Raw genomic sequence first — 18,007 nt, forward strand, 5'->3', positions numbered from 1 at the left:
CTGTGTGGCCGTGCACGACTCCAACACCATCATGAATTTTGTTGGCAACACGACGGTGGTAGGACTGATCATGACAACAATGCCTATAGAAAGGAGGTCAGAGACTTGGCAGTGTGGTGCCAGGACAACAACTTCTCCCTCAACGTCAGCAAGACAAAGGAGCTGATCGGGGACTACAAGACATGGAGGGGCAAGCACGCCCCCATCCACATCTATGGGGCTGTAATGGAGCGGGTCGAGAGATTCAAGTTCCTCGGTATCTACATCATAAAGAATTAAAGAGATACTTCAGGATTTTGGCAATGAAGACCTTTATCTACTTCCCCAGAGTCAGAGGATTTCGTGGATACCATTTCTAACGTCTATCTGCATTAGGGTTACAAAGGGTCGGAAACGTTCCGGGAAATGTCCATGGGAAGATAAGCCCGGGAATTTTTTATATAAATTCTTCAAAAAAGTTTGTTTATAATAGTGAACCTTTTTTGTGGGATATACATAAGGCAATTCTAGGTCTTGAGGCATATTTTGGTTAAACTATCCCCAATTCAATGGAATTGCAACCCTCTGCATGCACAGTGCATTCTTCCATCACATGTGCAGTGCACTCTTCCATCACATGTGCAGCTGATTCTCAAGTTCTTGCACACTAATGAGATGCTTTTGAGCCCACACTACTACACTGTCTGAGCCATGGACTACATGCTTACTGGTAAGTTTTGATTACAATACTGAGAGGGGTGAATATATTTTATATGACATACATGATTTTTTTGTTAACTAGTAAATAGTATCCTACAGCAAAGTGTGTTTAAATCATTTCTAACTTGTTAACAATTTCTGCTAGTTAGTTTTTGCTACCATGTGGGTTTTAGCTTACTTGAGCCTGCTAACTGAGTAGTGTTAATTCACCTGTTTCCATACATGTTTCATTTTAAAACATGCATCTTACAAAGGAGTTGTTTAATCTAACTGCTTAACTATCTGCAGTGGCCTAGCCAGTCTCCAGACCTGAACCCAATAGAAAATCTTTGGAGGGAGCTGAAAGTCCGTATTGCCCAGCAACAGCCCCGAAACCTGAAGGATCTGGAGAAGGTCTGTATGGAGGAGTGGGCCAAAATCCCTGCTGCAGTGTATGCAAACCTGGTCAAGGACTACAGGAAACGTATGATCTCTGTAATTGCAAACCAAGGTTTCTGTACCAAATATTAAGTTATGCTTTTCTGATGTATCAAATACTTATGTCATGCAATAAAATGCAAATTAATGACTTAAAAATCATACAATGTGATTTTCTGGATTTTTGTTTTAGATTCCGTCTCTCGCAGTTGAAGTGTACCTATGATAAAAATTACAGACCTCTACATGCTTTGTAAGTAGGAAAACCTGCAAAATCGGCAGTGTATCAAATACTTGTTCTCCCCACTGTATCTGCACATGGAATTGTATAACTAATATTTCTCTAATCTTTACTCTAATCACACGTGAAGAATGCAACAAGTGCAAGTTCCATCAGCGCTCACAACAAGAAACCTCTGACAAAAGGCCCTCTACTTCTATTTGAGGTGAAAATGATGAATCAGACAACTTATCGATAGCAACAGCTCGTGGTCCTCCTGGAATCAGAAGTTTTTTTTGACTCAATGGAGGAACGTAGTTAGAGAAATGCTGATGAATGTCTTGCTTGAGCTGTGTATGCAACTGGTTCACCTCTGATGCTCACACGCACACAATGTGTATTGGAAGAGATTTCTGAATGTTCTTCGCCCAGCATAAACCCCTCCAACTAGACATGCTTGATCTACTAATTTTCTGGATACAGAGTTCAACAGAGTTCAAGTGAAGGTCAAGCAAATCATAGAGGAAAGACTAGTGCAATCATCTATGATGGGTGTTCAATGTTCATGGGCAAGGAATAATTAACTACACCACTCAACCAGTATTCTACAAGAGCACAGACACACCGGTCTCTACATTGCAGATGAGCTGAAGGCAGTCATCAATGACCTTGGACCACAGAATGCATTTGCACTGGTGACAGACAATGATACGAACATGAAGGTTGCTTGGTCTAAAGTGGAGGGGTCCTACCCTCACATCACACCCATTGGCTGTGCTGCTCATGCATTGAATCTGCTCCTCAAGGACATGATGGCACTGAAAACAATGGATACACACTGCAAGACAGCCAAGGAAATGGTTAGGTATGTGAAGGGTCATCAGGCTGCTTACCAGGTAGCAGCAATCTACCTCACCAAGCAAGTGAGAACCACATTGAAGCTGCCCAGCAACACCCGTTGGGGTGGTGTTGTCATCATGTTGGACAGTCTCCTGGAGGGGAAGGAGGCTCTCCAAGAAATGGCCATATCACAGTCTGCAAATATGGACAGCCCCATCAAGAGGATCCTCCTGGATTATGTATTTTGGGAGAGAGGGATAAGCAGCCTGAAACTCCTGAAACCTATAGCAGTAGCCATTGCACAGATTGAGGGAGACAATGCCATCCTGTCTGATGTTAAGGCTCTGCTTGCAGATGTAAGAAAATAAATCCGTACTGCCCTGATCACTTCACTGTTGCTCCAAGCAGAGGAAACTGAAGTTCTGAAATACATCAAAAAGCATGAAGACTTCTGCCTGAAGCCCATACACACCGCAGCGTACATGTTGGACCCAAAGTATGCTGGCAAGAGCATCCTGTCTGGTGCAGAGATCAACAAGGCCTATGGTGTCATCACTACCGTGTCTGGGATGGTGATGCAATATGGCAGTCGTGCCAACATATCTCATCAGCCATCTGGTGGAATGGACTTTGTGGATCTGAGGATCTTTCCTCTGTTGCCTCCATCATCCTCCAAATCCCACCAACATCACCCGCCTCAGAGAGCAACTGGTCCTTGTTTGGGAACACACACACCAAAGCACGCAACAGGCTGACCAATACAAGGGTTGAAAAATGTGTGTCCATCTGGGCAAATTTGAGGCTTTTTGAGCCTGACAATGAGCCATCCTCAACAAGGTTGGAAAATGAAAGTGAAGATGAGGCCTCAGAGTCTGATGTTCAAGAGGTGGACATTGAGGAAGTCCAGGGAGAAGACATGGAAGCATAAGAGGAAGAAAACCAAAGCTGTAGATGCGATGGATCATTTGGGATCATTCAATATTCCCTTTTGTTGTTCAGTGAAATCATCCCATGTGAAGAGTCAACTCATTTAATTAAAGTTCAATTCATTACTAAATTGTTTTTAAAATTTCTATTGGAAGGATTTAATCATTTGCAATTATGTCTACTTATGATAAGGTAAACGGTTTGTCTCCATATGACATGATAAATATATCAAATGCAAAAACATCTACATTTAAATTGCAAACTACCTGCCCTCCAGGACACCTACACCACCCGATGTCACAGGAAGGCCAAAAACATCATCAAGGACAATAACCACCCGAGCCACTGCCTGTTCACCCCGCTATCATCCAGAAGGCGAGGTCAGTACAGGTGCATCAAAGTAGGGACCGAGAGACTGAAAAACAGCTTCTATCTCAAGGCCATCAGACTGTTAAACAGCCACCACTAACATTGAGTGGCTGCTGCCACCATACTGACTCATCTCTAGCAACTTTAAAAATGAAAAAAATGGATGTAATAAATGTATCACTAGCCACTTTAAACAATGCCACTTTATATAATGTTTACATACCCAACATTACTCATCTCATATGTATATACTGTATTCTATACTAGAGGTCATTAATTCATTAGGGCCGATTTCAAGTTCATAACAATCGGAAATCGGTATTTTTGGGCTCCGATTTTCCGATTAAAAAAAATATATATATTTTTATTTTTTTATACCTTTGTTTAACTAGGCAAGTCACTTAAGAACACATTCTTATTTTCAATGACGGCCTAGGAACGGTGGGTTAACTGCCTCGTTCAGGGGCAGAATGACAGATTTTTACCTTGTCAGCTCGGGGATCCAATCTTGCAACCTTACAGTTAACTAGTCCAACGCTATAACGACCTGCCTCTCTCTCGTTGCACTCCACAAGGAGACTGCCTGTTATGCGAATGCAGTAAGCCAAGGTAACTTGCTAGCATTACATTTTTATCTTATAAAAAATAATCAATCATAATCACTAGTTAACTACACATGGTTGATGATATTACTAGATATTATCTAGCGTGTCCTGCATTGCATATAATCTGACTGAGCATACAAGTATCTGACAGAGATGGTCGGCAGAAGCAGGCGCGTAAACATTCATTCAAATAGCACTTTTGTGCGTTTTGCCAGCAGCTCTTCGTTGTGCGTCAAGCATTGCGCTGTTTATGACTTCAAGCCTATCAACTCTCGAGATAAGGCTGGTGTAACCGAAGTGAAATGGCTGGCTAGTTAGCACGCGCTAATGGCGTTTCAAACATCACTAGCTCTGAGCCTTCTAGTAGTTGTTCCCCTTGCTCTGCATGGGTAACGCTGCTTCGATGGTGGCTGTTGTCATTGTGTTGCTGGTTCGAGCCCAGGGTGGAGCGAGGAGAGGGACGGAAGCTATACTGTTACACTGGCAATACTAAAGTGCCTATAAGAACATCCAATTGTCAAGGGTTAATGAAATACAAATGGTCCTATAATTCCTATAATAACTACAGCCTAAAACTTCTTACCTGGGAATATTGAAGACTCATGTTAAAAGGAACCACCAGCTTTCATATGTTCTCATGTTCTGAGCAAGGAACTGAAACGTTAGCTTTCTTACATGGCACATATTGCACTTTTACTTTCTTCTCCAACACTATGTTTTTGCATTATTTAAACCAAATTGAACATGTTTCATTATTTACTTGAGGCTAAATTGATTTTATTGATGTATTATATTAAGTTAAAATAAGTGTTCATTCAGTATTGTTGTAATTGTCATTATTACAAATAAAAATTGTCAGATTAATCGGTAGCGGCCTTTTTGGTCCTCCAATAATCGGTATCGGCGTTGAAAAAAAATCATAATCGGTCGACCTCTACTCTATACCATCTACTGCATCTTGCCTATGCCATTCGGCCATCGCTCATTCATATATTTGTATGTACATATTCTTATTCATTCATTTGTACTTGTGTGTCTAAGGTAGCTGTTGTGAAATTGTTAGGCTAGATTATTTGTTAGATATTACTGCATGGTCAGAACTAGAAGCACAAGCATTTCGCTACACTTGCATTAACATCTGCAACATCTATCTCAATTACCTCCTACACCTGCATGTTGACTCTTTTATTGGTAATCCCTGTATATAGCCATGTTATGTTTACTCATTATTGCTATTCATTATTCACTGTGTATTTGTTCTTCGTGTCACTATTTCAATTTTGTATTTGCTTTTGTATCTTTAAAGGGATACCTCGAGATTTTGGCAATGAAGCCCTTTTATCTACTTCCCCAGAGTCAGATGAACTCGCGGATACCAGTTATGTCTCTGTGTCCAGTTTGAAGGCAGTTCGAGGAAGTTTCCCGAGCCAATGCTAACTAGCATTAGCGCAATGACTGGATGTCTATGGGTACCTGCTAGATAAAGGGCTTCATTGCCAAAATCCCGAAGTATCCCTTTTAACTCTGCATTGTTGGAAAAAAGACCCGTAAGTAATCATTTCACTGTTAGTCTGTTACGGAGTCTAGTTGATAGGTAATCGACTAGCCGGACTGTTCCCCGGACTCCAGTTGTACGGATTTGTACAATGCACTAACAAGGCTATTGAACCTGACATTGGTGTCTGTCTTTATTCCTTTATCCAACATATCATACTGAAACAGTCTACACCTGTTGTTTACGAAGCATGTGACTAATTATTTATTTGACATCACTGAATTCATGTGCCCGAAGCCTGGAACTCCGGATACTGAGTTAAAACACTAGGTAGGTAACAGGGTTAGGAGTTGAGGCTGTAGTGTGTCTTTTTTACCCAACATCTGTGTTATGTGAATACCGGTTGGTTTCTCTGATTGTGAGTCACAGGCTGCGTCTCAAAATGCTACCCTATTCCCTATGTAGTGCACTACTTTTGACCAGGGTGCTGTGGGCCCTGGTTGGGCACTAAATAGGGAATAGGATGCCATGTGGGCTGCAGAAGAGGACTCAGTAACAATGCTGGTGTTAATGACTGGTGACTCATCTCATTAGTCATTTCCTATGCAGCTTCCCAGGGGCTTACTGACTGGACAAACTGTCTGAGACGCCACCCTACTCATCACAATGGTCTCTCAAATCAAAGTTTATTTGTCACGTGCGCCGAATACAACAGGTGTAGTAGACCTTACAGTGAAATGCTTACTTACAGGCTCTAACCAATAGTGTGGAAAAAAGGTGTGTGTATATAGGTAAGTAAAGAAATAAAACAACAGTAAAAAGACATTTAAAAATAAGAGTAGCAAGGCTATATACAGACACCTGTTAGTCAGGCTTATTGAGGTAGTATGTACATGTATGTATGGTTAAAGTGACTATGCATATATGATGAACAGAGAGTAGCAGAAGCGTAAAAAGAGGGGTTGGCAGGTGGAGGGACACAATGCAGATAGCCCGGTTAGCCAATGTGCGGGAGCACTCTCTCACACGTACTACTAACACATGGATGATACTAATTACTTATAGGTCATTATTCATCATCAGTTGTGTTTATTCTCAAACTGTCCTAATAGTTAGCCTCGAATCCAAACGGACTATCGCTCCTTTTCACTATTGCTTCACAATGAAACAGAGCAACATTCAGTTTGGATTCCAGGCTACCTGTATACCTGTTCACTGCAATCATCCTACATTCTCCTGGTAAACTGAATCTACTAGAGCCCGACCGATATATCGGTTCACCGATGTTAACAGACGATATTAGCCTTTTACCTCTATATCGATACCTGCCGATGACTCCACAATAACTGATATTGAATAAATGGGATGAGAAAAGGGAACCTCATGCTGATCTGAACACTTCTGGCCATTCTCACGATGTGTCATTATTGTCACAATGTATTAAATCAACATTTAAAGCATAGTTATTGGACAGTTGCTCTTTTGGATGGCAATTGATGAGAATTCAGAATGGAAAAATGACTAGTTTTCATTTCCCTGTAGTAAAACAGTATATCGGGCCCATATATCAGTATAGGTAATTTTCCCCCCCAAAAAATGTAACTCAAAAAACATATCGGTCGGGCTCTAAAATCTACATCTCATCATTATAGACTAACACGGAACCCAAACCAGCTGTGTGCGTGCGCCATCGTGCATAAATGTATTTTGTCCCCCCACACCAAACGCGATCACAACACGCAGGTTAAAATATCAAAACAAACTCTGAACCAGTTACATTAATTTGGGGACAGGTCAAAAAGCATTAAACATGTATGGCAATTTAGCTAGCTAGCTTGCACTCGCTAGCTAATTTGTCCTATTTAGCTAGCTTGCTGTTCAATATAAACATTGAGTTGTTATTTTACCTGAAATGCACAAGGTCCTCTGCTCCGACAATTAATCCACATATAAAACGGTCAACTAAATCGTTTCTAGTCATCTCTCCTCCTTCTAGGCCTTTTCTTCTTTTGACTTCATATTGTGATTGGCAACTTTCATAAATTAGGTGCATTACCGCCACTGACCTCGTTCGTCTTTCAGTCACCCATGTGGGTATAACCAATGAGGAGATGGCACGTGGGTACCTGCTTCTATAAACCAATGAGGAGATGGGAGAGGCAGGACAAGCAGCCCGATCTGCGTCAAAAATAGAACGGACTTCTATTTTAGCCCTTGGCAACGCAGACGCTCGTTGGCGCCTGCTAGCAGTGTGGGTGCAGTAATTGAATAATATAGATTTCTACATTTATTTTGCAATGCTTGCGTATGCGACGTGAGCGGTGTAGTCAGCCTCACCCCCAGACATTTGCACCAACACAATACTATGACGGCTATAAATGTCCTAACTATAGGTTATACATGGATCTTTACACAGAAAACCTGTGGCAGCTAAGATCTCAACTCACAGTTCTCCTCTCGCCCCTATACAGCGTCTGCTCTCACATGATCCTTTTATTCTGTCTGTCTCGTTCTAGAGGTATACATTGCATTCGTGGAGGGAGGCTGCCTGTCTGGAAGGGAGCTCTGCTTGCTTAAAAACATTTAACAGCTGTAGAGCACACTCGCTGTATTAAACTCACACCAGATTAGGGCTGTAGCCTGACCAGCACCACAAACACACACAGGCTGGTACGGGATAAACACAAACACAACAGTGATGCGCGGGTTGACTCACAACCCTCAGCCCCCGCGGTTATATCCGCAGGGCGGGCGGGTTTGAAGTCAAGACATACTGTGTGGATGAAGGGTGGGTGGCGGGTTGAATAAAGAGAAAACAATAGCCTACCTTAAAGTTGCACTATGGAGAAATCGCTCAGCCATTTCCTGGTTGCTAAAATTTAATAGTTTGCTTAATTTCAGTTTTTGATACAGAATAAGCTATTATAGTGTAGAGAATCATTGTACCGTCTAAACCACTGTGAAATATATTTTCCATAAGCACAAATATGGTTGATTCAGCAGTTTGAAGCTGGTGTACAAAACCGAAAGTAAAAAAAATAAAACTTAAGAACGGGAAGCATAGAAATAGCAAACATAGAGCAGATCTACCGCTTTAGTCTTGCTTTCACGTAGAATGATAGATGTATAACTCACATTTCCATGTGAATTTGGTCAGGTCGCCCAAAAAGTGACATATAGCCACTTTAAAAGAAATCCATAAATATAGAATTATAGTGAAACGTATATCTATAGGCTACATTTAGGTTTTTATTTCATTATTTTAGGCTATCTGGCATTAGTGCATAAGTCTAAGCTTTGGGGCCTAATTATACACACACTAAATAGCCTACACATAAACCACCAAATGCTTTTGGGAACGGGCAGAAAAAGTGAACTCCGATCCACCGAGGGAAAATGGACAATGTCAGAGTTTAATTCATGAAGAGAAAAGCTGCATAAAGGAGAGTTGAAAATAAAGAGGAGGGCCATAAAAGGAATGTTTTAAAAATATTTGGTGAAGTGGTAAAAGAGGATGATTGTGAGGCGACTCAAAAGAAGGGGACTTCAAAACAGGGGTGCAAATTTCACAAAAAATGTGTGTCCCCGTTTTATCCTTGGAATGTGATACAAAATGAGGTAACGGTATGCTTTAGGACCAAGTGGACGGCTCCGAGCGTCGGGTAGGCTGTTTGGAGTGTTTATCCGACTGGATAAAATAAAATAAAATATACACTGCTCAAAAAAAAAAAAGGGAACACTTAAACAACACAATGTAACTCCAAGTCAATCACACTTCTGTGAAATCAAACTGTCCACTTAGGAAACAACACTGATTGACAATAAATTTCACATGCTGTTGTGCAAATGGAATAGACAACAGGTGGAAATTATAGGCAATTAGCAATACATCCCCAATAAAGGAGTGGTTCTGCAGGTGGTGACCACAGACCACTTCTCAGTTCCTATGCTTCCTGGCTGATATTTTGGTCACTTTTGAATGCTGGCGGTGCTTTCACTCTAGTGGTAGCATGAGACGGAGTCTACAACCCACACAAGTGGCTCAGGTAGTGCAGCTCATCCAGGATGGCACATCAATGCGAGCTGTGGCAAGAAGGTTTGCTGTGTCTGTCAGCGTAGTGTCCAGAGCATGGAGGCGCTACCAGGAGACAGGCCAGTACATCAGGAGACGTGGAGGAGGCCGTAGGAGGGCAACAACCCAGCAGCAGGATCGCTACCTCCGCCTTTGTGCAAGGAGGAGCAGGAGGAGCACTGCCAGAGCCCTGCAAAATGACCTCCAGCAGGCCACAAATGTGCATGTGTCTGCTCAAACGGTCAGAAACAGACTCCAGGAGGGTGGTATGAGGGCCCGACGTCCACAGGTGGGGGTTGTGCTTACAGCCCAACACTGTGCAGGACGTTTGGCATTTGCCAAAGAAGACCAAGATTGGCAAATTCACCACTGGCGCCCTGTGCTCTTCACAGATGAAAGCAGGTTCACACTGAGCACGTGACAGACGTGACAGTCTGGAGACGCCGTGGAGAACGTTCTGCTGCCTGCAACATCCTCCAGCATGTCCGGTTTGGCGGTGGGTCAGTCATGGTGTGGGGTGGCATTTATTTGGGGGGCCGCACAGCCCTCCATGTGCTCGCCAGAGGTAGCCTGACTGCCATTAGGTACCGAGATGAGATCCTCAGACCCCTTGTGAGACCATATGCTGGTGCGGTTGGCCCTGGGTTCCTCCTAATGCTAGACAATGCTAGACCTCATGTGGCTGGAGTGTGTCAGCAGTTCCTGCAAGAGGAAGGCATTGATGCTATAGACTGGCCCGCCCGTTCCCCAGACCTGAATCCAATTGAGCACATCTGGGACATCATGTCTCGCTCCATCAACCAGCGCCACGTTACACCACAGACTGTCCAGGAGTTGGCAGATGCTTTAGTCCAGGTCTGGGAGGAGATCCCTCAGGAGACCATCCGCCACCTCATCAGGAGCAAGCCCAGGCGTTGCAGGGAGGTCATACAGGCACGTGGAGGCCACACACACTACTGAGCCTCATTTTGACTTGTTTTAAGGACATTACATCAAAGTTGGATCAGCCTGTAGTGTGGTTTTCCACTTTAATTTTGAGTGTGACTCCAAATCCAGACCTCCATGGGTTGATAAATTTGATGTCCATTGATAATTTGTGTGTGATTTTGTTGTCAGCACATTCAACTATGTAAAGGAAAAAATATTTAATAAGAATATTTCATTCATTCAGATCTAGGATGTGTTTATTTAGTGTTCCCTTTATTTTTTTGAGCAGTGTATATAGTACCAGTCAAAAGTTTGGACACACTCATTAAAGGTTTTTTATTTTTTTACAATTTTCTACATTGTAGAATAATAGTGAAGACACCAAAACTATGAAATAACACATATGGAATTAATGTAATAACCAAAAAATAGTGTTAAACAAATCATTTTATATTTGAGTCTTCGCCACCCTTTGCCTTGACAGCTTTGCACATACTTGGCATTCTCTCAACCAGCTTCATGAGGTAATCACCTGGAATGCATTTCAATTAAGAGATGTGCCTTGTTAAAAGTTAATTTGTGGAATGTCTTTCCTTCTTAATGCGTTTGAGCCAATCAGTGTGTGGGTCCCACCGTGAAGGATGGAGGAGGAGGTGTGATGGTGTGGCGGTGCTTTGCTGGTGACACTGTCAGTGATTTATTTAGAATTCAAGGCTCACTTAACCAGCACAGCTACCACAGCATCCTGCAGCGATACGCCATCAGATCTGGTTTGCGCTTAGTGGGACTATCATTTGTTTTTCAACAGAACAATGACTCAAAACACACCTCTAGGCTGTGCAAGGGCTATTTGACCAAGGAGAGTGATGGAGCGCTGCATCAGATGACCTGGCCTCCACAATCACCCGACCTCAACCTAATTGAGATGGTTTTGGATGAGTTGGACCGCAGAGTGAAGGAAAAGCAGCCAACAAGTGCTCAGCATATGTGGGAACTCCTTCAAGACTGTTGGAAAAGCATTCCTCATGAAGCTGGTTGAGAGAATGCCAAGAGTGTGCAAAACTGTCATCAAGGCAAAGGGTGGCTACTTTGAAGAATCTCAAATATATTTTGATTTGTTTCACACTTCTTTGGTTTACTACATGATTCCATATGTGTTATTGCATAGTTTTGATGTCTTCACTATTATTCTACAATGTGGAAAATAGTAAAAATAAAGAAAAACCCTTGAATGAGTAGGTGTGTCCAACATTTTGACTGCTACTGTATGTATGTATGTATATATATATATTATATATGTCCCCCCACTTCTTAAATTAAACTGAAATCTGGACACTGACTGTAGGTCTATAACCTCTCACATAACCTTAATATTAACTTCTGCAAAATGGAGCATTTCTTGCAGTAAAATTATACACCAAATGTAAGCAACATTTTTACTCGGGAACAGGAGTGAAGAAATATGATGCATTTCTTTCACCAGAGAGAAATGAGAATAATCGACATCCGCGCCGCATGGGGAGCTGTTGTTGTTGGGGGTTAACTGCCTTGCTCAAGAACAGAGCAGCATGTTTTTACACCTTGCCGGCTCAGGGATTCAAACCAGCAACGTTTTGGTTCCTGTCCTAATGCCCTTAACTGCTAGGCTTCCTGCCACAGATACCATCTGTAGAGGTGTTATCATTATCAGCTTCATAAAAGCTCATAGTAGGCTATTTCAACTACATAAAATATGCATCCAAGCCAAACTGAATTCTATCGATCTATGATATTATTCTGGTGAGCAAGGGTTTATTTAGTCTTCAAGGGCAACATTTCATGACAGAAGAGAAGCTGAATGTACTTAATTATAGGCAAGTTGACTAACAAATAGCCTACCAAAATGTTGGAAATTATCAGCAGAAACATATCTAAATCAGGCAACAACAAAAAATCTTGTACCCCCTGTCAAAAAAAATCGTTCTGCAATATCTGACTGTAGCCCACAGTGCATTTTCTATATTAGCAGGTTAGGGTCGGGTGCAGGCCTCAGATTTTCACATACAGTTGGGCGGTTGCGGATTGGTTATTAGAAATTTTCAGGCTGGTGCAGGTGAACAAACAGCTGAACCGCACACCACACACACACACACACACACACACACACACACACAGATAGTGGACTCCATAAGCTCTTTGGTCCTCCCATAACACACCCATTGCATGGAAGGGCCCTATGGAGGGGCCCAGAGTAGAGGACTCGACTCTCCCCAGTTCCGACCAACACACACACAAACCCAGGAAGGCAGTCCAGCCCAGCCCCGGTCCCACAGGCACTGACAGACGTCACAGGATGCATTCTGAATGGCACCCTATTTCCTATATAGTGCACTATTGGGCCTTGGGAATAGGGTGCCATTTGGGGGTGGGGGATTCTCATAATGGATAACTGAATGAGTAAGTTAGGGGATTTTTTTAAATTTAGGAGTCAAGTATGATGGATTCTTTTCTGGGTATAAGGGAAATGACTGCATTGCAAGAACAGTTTTTGTTTAAGTTGTTTTTTCTATGTTTCATGTGCATTGCCCCATCTAAATTGTGTTTTCCATAATCATGACATTAACCATCAATTTCCTTTAGCCTAACATGTTATAGGCCCCAACCAAATATAGGCTATTAACAACAACAAAAAATCACATTCAATAACACTTAAACCTCGCATGAGTGTGGGAAGAACACATGACTTATGTCCTACCGTCCATATTCTCTCTGTCGCTGATGTGTTGTAGGTTGCAGCCCGTATCCTCTCTACTCAGCTCCGCTTCAGGGCGGTAGGGTTCTAGCCTCGAATGGGCATTTCTCCGGATCTTGGGGCTCGACGATACGCAGCAGGAGGTGGTGTTCCCCATCGTTAGGTCCCTGTAGTAGGCTAGAAAGACTAAAGTATATTTTCCGTCAGCGTCTTCCTAGGTCTCGAAACGGATGGATGAGAGAGATATAGGGCGTAAACGCGGATTCTTTGTCAGCGCGCGGGTAGATCGAACGAATATTTCTGCAGCTCTATTACACACCCTTGTCCGGTCCTGACTTGCGGCAGCTGTAACATAGAGCCATTTAAAACTAGAAGGAACAAATACATCAGAATGCTAGGCTACTCCCCCTGAGCCAAATCCCCCCGCGGACCCAGAAATCTGCTCTGCCCACGCAATCTCCAGGTTTACCGTCGGCTGTTCCCTTACAATTTGAACCAAATCTGCAATGTCGTTTTAATCATTTTAGAACTATTCCAATAAAACTCTGATCTCGTTCAAGATACAGCGCTGCATTGTAACCGACGCATTCCGTTTGTCAGTGGAGCAAGCAACACTTACAGCAAGCAACACTGTAGCCGTTTGATGGAAAAGGTTCCGGTTCAAGTGGGTGGTTACAAACTAGCTCGCTCAAATACATGAGAAAGGACCATACCATACTGTAGCCTAGGTTTAGTTTCCCCTCTGTTCAAGTAGTGAATTGTGTGCCATTCAAAACATTCTACAATGTTAAAAATGATATTTGAATCTCCCATCAATTGATTGAAGACCAGCCATCCGTTAATCTATTGTAGGGCTATCGAATGTGGTTGAAAATGGCCTGTTGCCATTAATTAACAGTAAATGCCTCTGTGAGATTATCTGGGATTAGTGAATGTTAATGTAAACAGAAAGGAATCCTGATGTATAATCTATTATAGTGAATGGCACACTTTCATCTGGCAGAGGTTCAATGTCCTGACATGCCTCTATAGACTGAACTGTGTTCACAACAATGTATAGAAATGGGACATATGTGAAATACGAGCTATAATGTACTGTAGTAGTTACATTGGTATCAGCAGAGCTATATATATTGTCTGCTGTAGTGCTTTAGTGCGTCCTACTGGTGCAGACATCTCATTACAAGTCAGAAACCTTATACAAATGTTGAAAAAGGCTACATCAAGAGACTTGTTTTGTGATGCTGTTGAACTGAGTGGGGAGCCGTGCAGGTCTACTGCAAGCGGTTTTCCATTCACCGTCACTAGCCTCAGTAAACACAAATCCAACGGATGAACATTTTGAAGTCTGCAAGGTTTGAAAATCTGGGCTCCCGAGTGGTGCAGCGGTCTAAGGCACTGCGTCTCAGTGCTCGAGGTGTCACTACTGACCCTGGTTAAATTCCAGGCTGTATCACAACCTGGCCATGACTGGGAGTCCCATAGGGCGGTGCACAATTGGCCCAGCATCATCTGGGTTTGGACAGGGTAGGCCGTCATTGTAAAAAATAATTTGTTCTTTATTGACTTGCCTAGTTAAATAAAATAAAAAAATTGAAAGTGCGAAGTGACAGAGGATCTGTGAGAGAGACTTTGCTTACTCTGGGAGAAGTTTTAGGGGTAAAGGGTTGTAGGTCTTTATTGCATACCCTTACTTATAGGACAGTGGTTATAGGCTAAAGAAAGCATTGCACGGTTATGAGGATTAAGATGCCGTTTGAATGGTCAAGTAGCACTTGTAAATGTATCCACATGGTGGAGAAAGGATCTCAAATCAAAATTATGTGATAACAGTTTTGTCATTCAGCAGGCACTCTAATCCAGAGTGATTTACAGGAGCAATTAAGGTTAAGTGCCTTGCTCAAGGGCACATCAACAGAGTTTTCAGCAAGAACGCTCAGGAATTCAAACCAGCAAACTTCCAGTTACTGATCCAACGCTCTTAATCGCTAGGCTACCTGCCGCCCACTGTCCACTAGGGAGAGCAAGCGTCTTACATGGAAAATTACACATAAGCCTCAAAATAGTAGCCTATACTGCTTTTCTGCAATTCAACCACAGACTCATTATTTGTGTGTCAAACTGTTCAGTCTCAGATATTGGACACATTACTTTCAGAAATCCTCTCCTCATGTTCTACTGCACTGTCTTTTCTCTCTGAATGGTAGTGAGTTCAGCTTGTTGTTTCATAATCAGGGGTTAAATAGGGACATAGCCACAGGAACTAGGGGTGCTGAGTGTGCTGCAGCACCCCCTGAAAAATCGGAATTTAAAAAAACAATCCTAAAAATAAAAAAAATTCTCACAAAAGTAGTGCACTGGGGCTTTACTCGTCCTGTATCAGCGGACCGATATAGAAAGGAAAGGGAAAGGGAGATACCTAGTCAGTTGTCCACCTGAATGTATTCAACTGAAATGTCTCTTCCACATGTAACCTAACCCCTCTGAATCAGAGGTGCGGGGAGCTGCCTTAATCCACATCCACGTCTTTGGCACCCAGGGAACAGTGGGTTAACTGCCTTGCTCAGGGGCAGAACGACAGAGGCTGGGGCAGGTCCTCCATCCCGTCCCGTTTGGCTAGGGTTAGGGTGGAACTGAGATGTGGATATGAAGCTAGGGTATGGTTTAGTAGTTATAGGTTGTGGTTGAAGCCAGGATTTGGGTTGAACCGGGATGTGGACATGAAGCTAGGGTTAGGGGACTGGGCTGACTCGTCCTTTGCAGCTGGTTCAATAGCAGTGTGTCTGTGGGTTATATGCACATCCCAAACGTAACTACCAGTGCCGGCCAAAAATACAAACGGTGCTGTATATGTTGGTGCATGAATACAGTAAAGCAAGAATTGGAAAAGCATTAGCCACGTGCAGGCTTTTTTCAACAGATAGCCATTGCGGCAACCCTACCTCCATTCTATCAAATCTGATTTATGGTGAAATTGCTTAGAAACTCAAATATATCTATAGGGCTCAAACACAACTTTTTTGTTTATAGAAGTAAAGTAGTATAGGAACACCAGAAAAATCCTACCTTTGGGGCACATACCTGGACTAGCCTATCCAGACCCTTTCCTGCCATTTTACATCATAGGCCACCTGGGCAAGTTACAGGTTGTTAGCCAGCTAGGTAAAATGACTGGACAAGGTTTGTTAAACAAATAGTTTGCGGCCCGTGAATAAGCTAATTTAAAATGGACAGTGACATGGTTTATAAAATTATAACATTTTACCTGTGATTCTGAGATAGAAATTTTAAAAAATGTACCTCCACTAATATCATTACTTTTTAACAGTTTCGGATGGAGACGAGCAGTTCTCATTAATCATGGTTCACAGAACAGAAAACTGAAGGAGGCTTTTATATATTTAAAAAATGGTCGCCAATGGGTTCAGGGACCAATAACAATGGGAATACAACACAAAACATAATGTGATTGTTAGAAATCTAACCAATAGGAGGCAATTTTGAAACTTAGAAAAACCTCCTTAAACCTTAAAATCCGTAAACCCTCAAGACGGTGGAGTTGAATTTCCTTTTCACAATCACAATCAGAGGTAAAATGAATGATACAATGTATAGACTTTGCTCGTCGCCCAAATATGATAAAAATGTAACAGCCAGAGCTCACCGTACAAAAAAACAACAAAAAACAAATGTAACAACTTCGCTTTCACCCAGTGGCACAAATATCATTTTGCCATTTAATAAACATTTTCTAGGTGCACTGGTGCCTAGAGAGTATCTCAAATTCCGAGAACCTTCAACAACGTTTGTGATAAGTGCGTCGAGGCATGGATGCTTGTACAGTAAGCTAAATTGTTGTCGACAGGAGCAAAAGGTGAGAGAAAAAAAGACTCCCTGCATCAATACCGTGGCAGCCTTGAGGACTGTACAGTCATAGTGTCTTATTCAAAGTACAGCACAGCATGTTCTGTAAAGAAAACCAAGCCAAGACTGGCAATCAACAGAACAAGGTGATAAATCTCCCACCCAAGTTAACAGAGTGGTACACACAGTACACAGCATGGCCCTTGGATAAGCGATTAAGTTGGCAAATGTTAAATAACCCAATTGATAGTGATGTGTCTGTGCCAGGCATTATAACAAGTAGTCCATGCTAGTTATCCAATAGCCTCATATGATGCTGCGATTAAATTGTAGCTAATTACTTTAACATAATTGAAAACTCTTACTTTTCAGGTACACAGTGCCTTCAGAAAGGATTCGGACCCCTTGACTTTTTCCACATTTTATTACGTTACAGCCTTATCCTAAAATTGATTGTGAAAAATGTTTCTCTCATCAATCTACACACAATACCCCATAATGAGAACACAAAAACTGTTAAAAAAATACATAAATTAACTGAAATATCACATTTTCATAAGTATTCAGACCCCTTAATCAGTAGTTTGTTGAAGCACCTTTGGCAGCGACTACAGTCTCGAGCCTTCTTGGGTTTGACGCTACAAGCTTGGCACACCTGTATTTGGGGAGTTTCTCCCATTCTTCTCTGCAGATCCTCTCAAGCTCTGTCGGGTTGGATGGGGCACGTTAATGCACAGCTATTTTCAGGTCACTCCAGAGATGTTCCACCGGGCTCTGTCTGGGCCACTCAAGGACATTCAGACTTATCCCAAAGCCCCCCGCTGCGATGTCTTGGCTGTGT

The 18,007-nt window shown here is 42.3% G+C and overlaps 1 protein-coding gene across 2 annotated transcripts in view; it reads right to left on the reverse strand.

Annotated features, from left to right (window-relative positions):
• The window catches only part of ccny (cyclin Y), an 88,559-nt gene extending 74,607 nt beyond the window's left edge, over nt 1–13,952 (reverse strand). For both annotated transcript variants that reach the window (XM_024374722.2, XM_024374721.1), the window contains exon 1: nt 13,306–13,952. In XM_024374722.2, coding sequence (XP_024230490.1) covers nt 13,306–13,459 — 154 coding nt within the window. In that variant the 5' untranslated portion in view covers nt 13,460–13,952. The remainder of the gene's footprint in view (nt 1–13,305) is intronic.
• Nucleotides 13,953–18,007: the final 4,055 nt, after the last annotated feature.

This window comes from Oncorhynchus tshawytscha, linkage group LG16 (assembly GCF_018296145.1).
Source record: "Oncorhynchus tshawytscha isolate Ot180627B linkage group LG16, Otsh_v2.0, whole genome shotgun sequence".
Classification (NCBI taxonomy): Eukaryota; Metazoa; Chordata; class Actinopteri; order Salmoniformes; family Salmonidae; genus Oncorhynchus; species Oncorhynchus tshawytscha.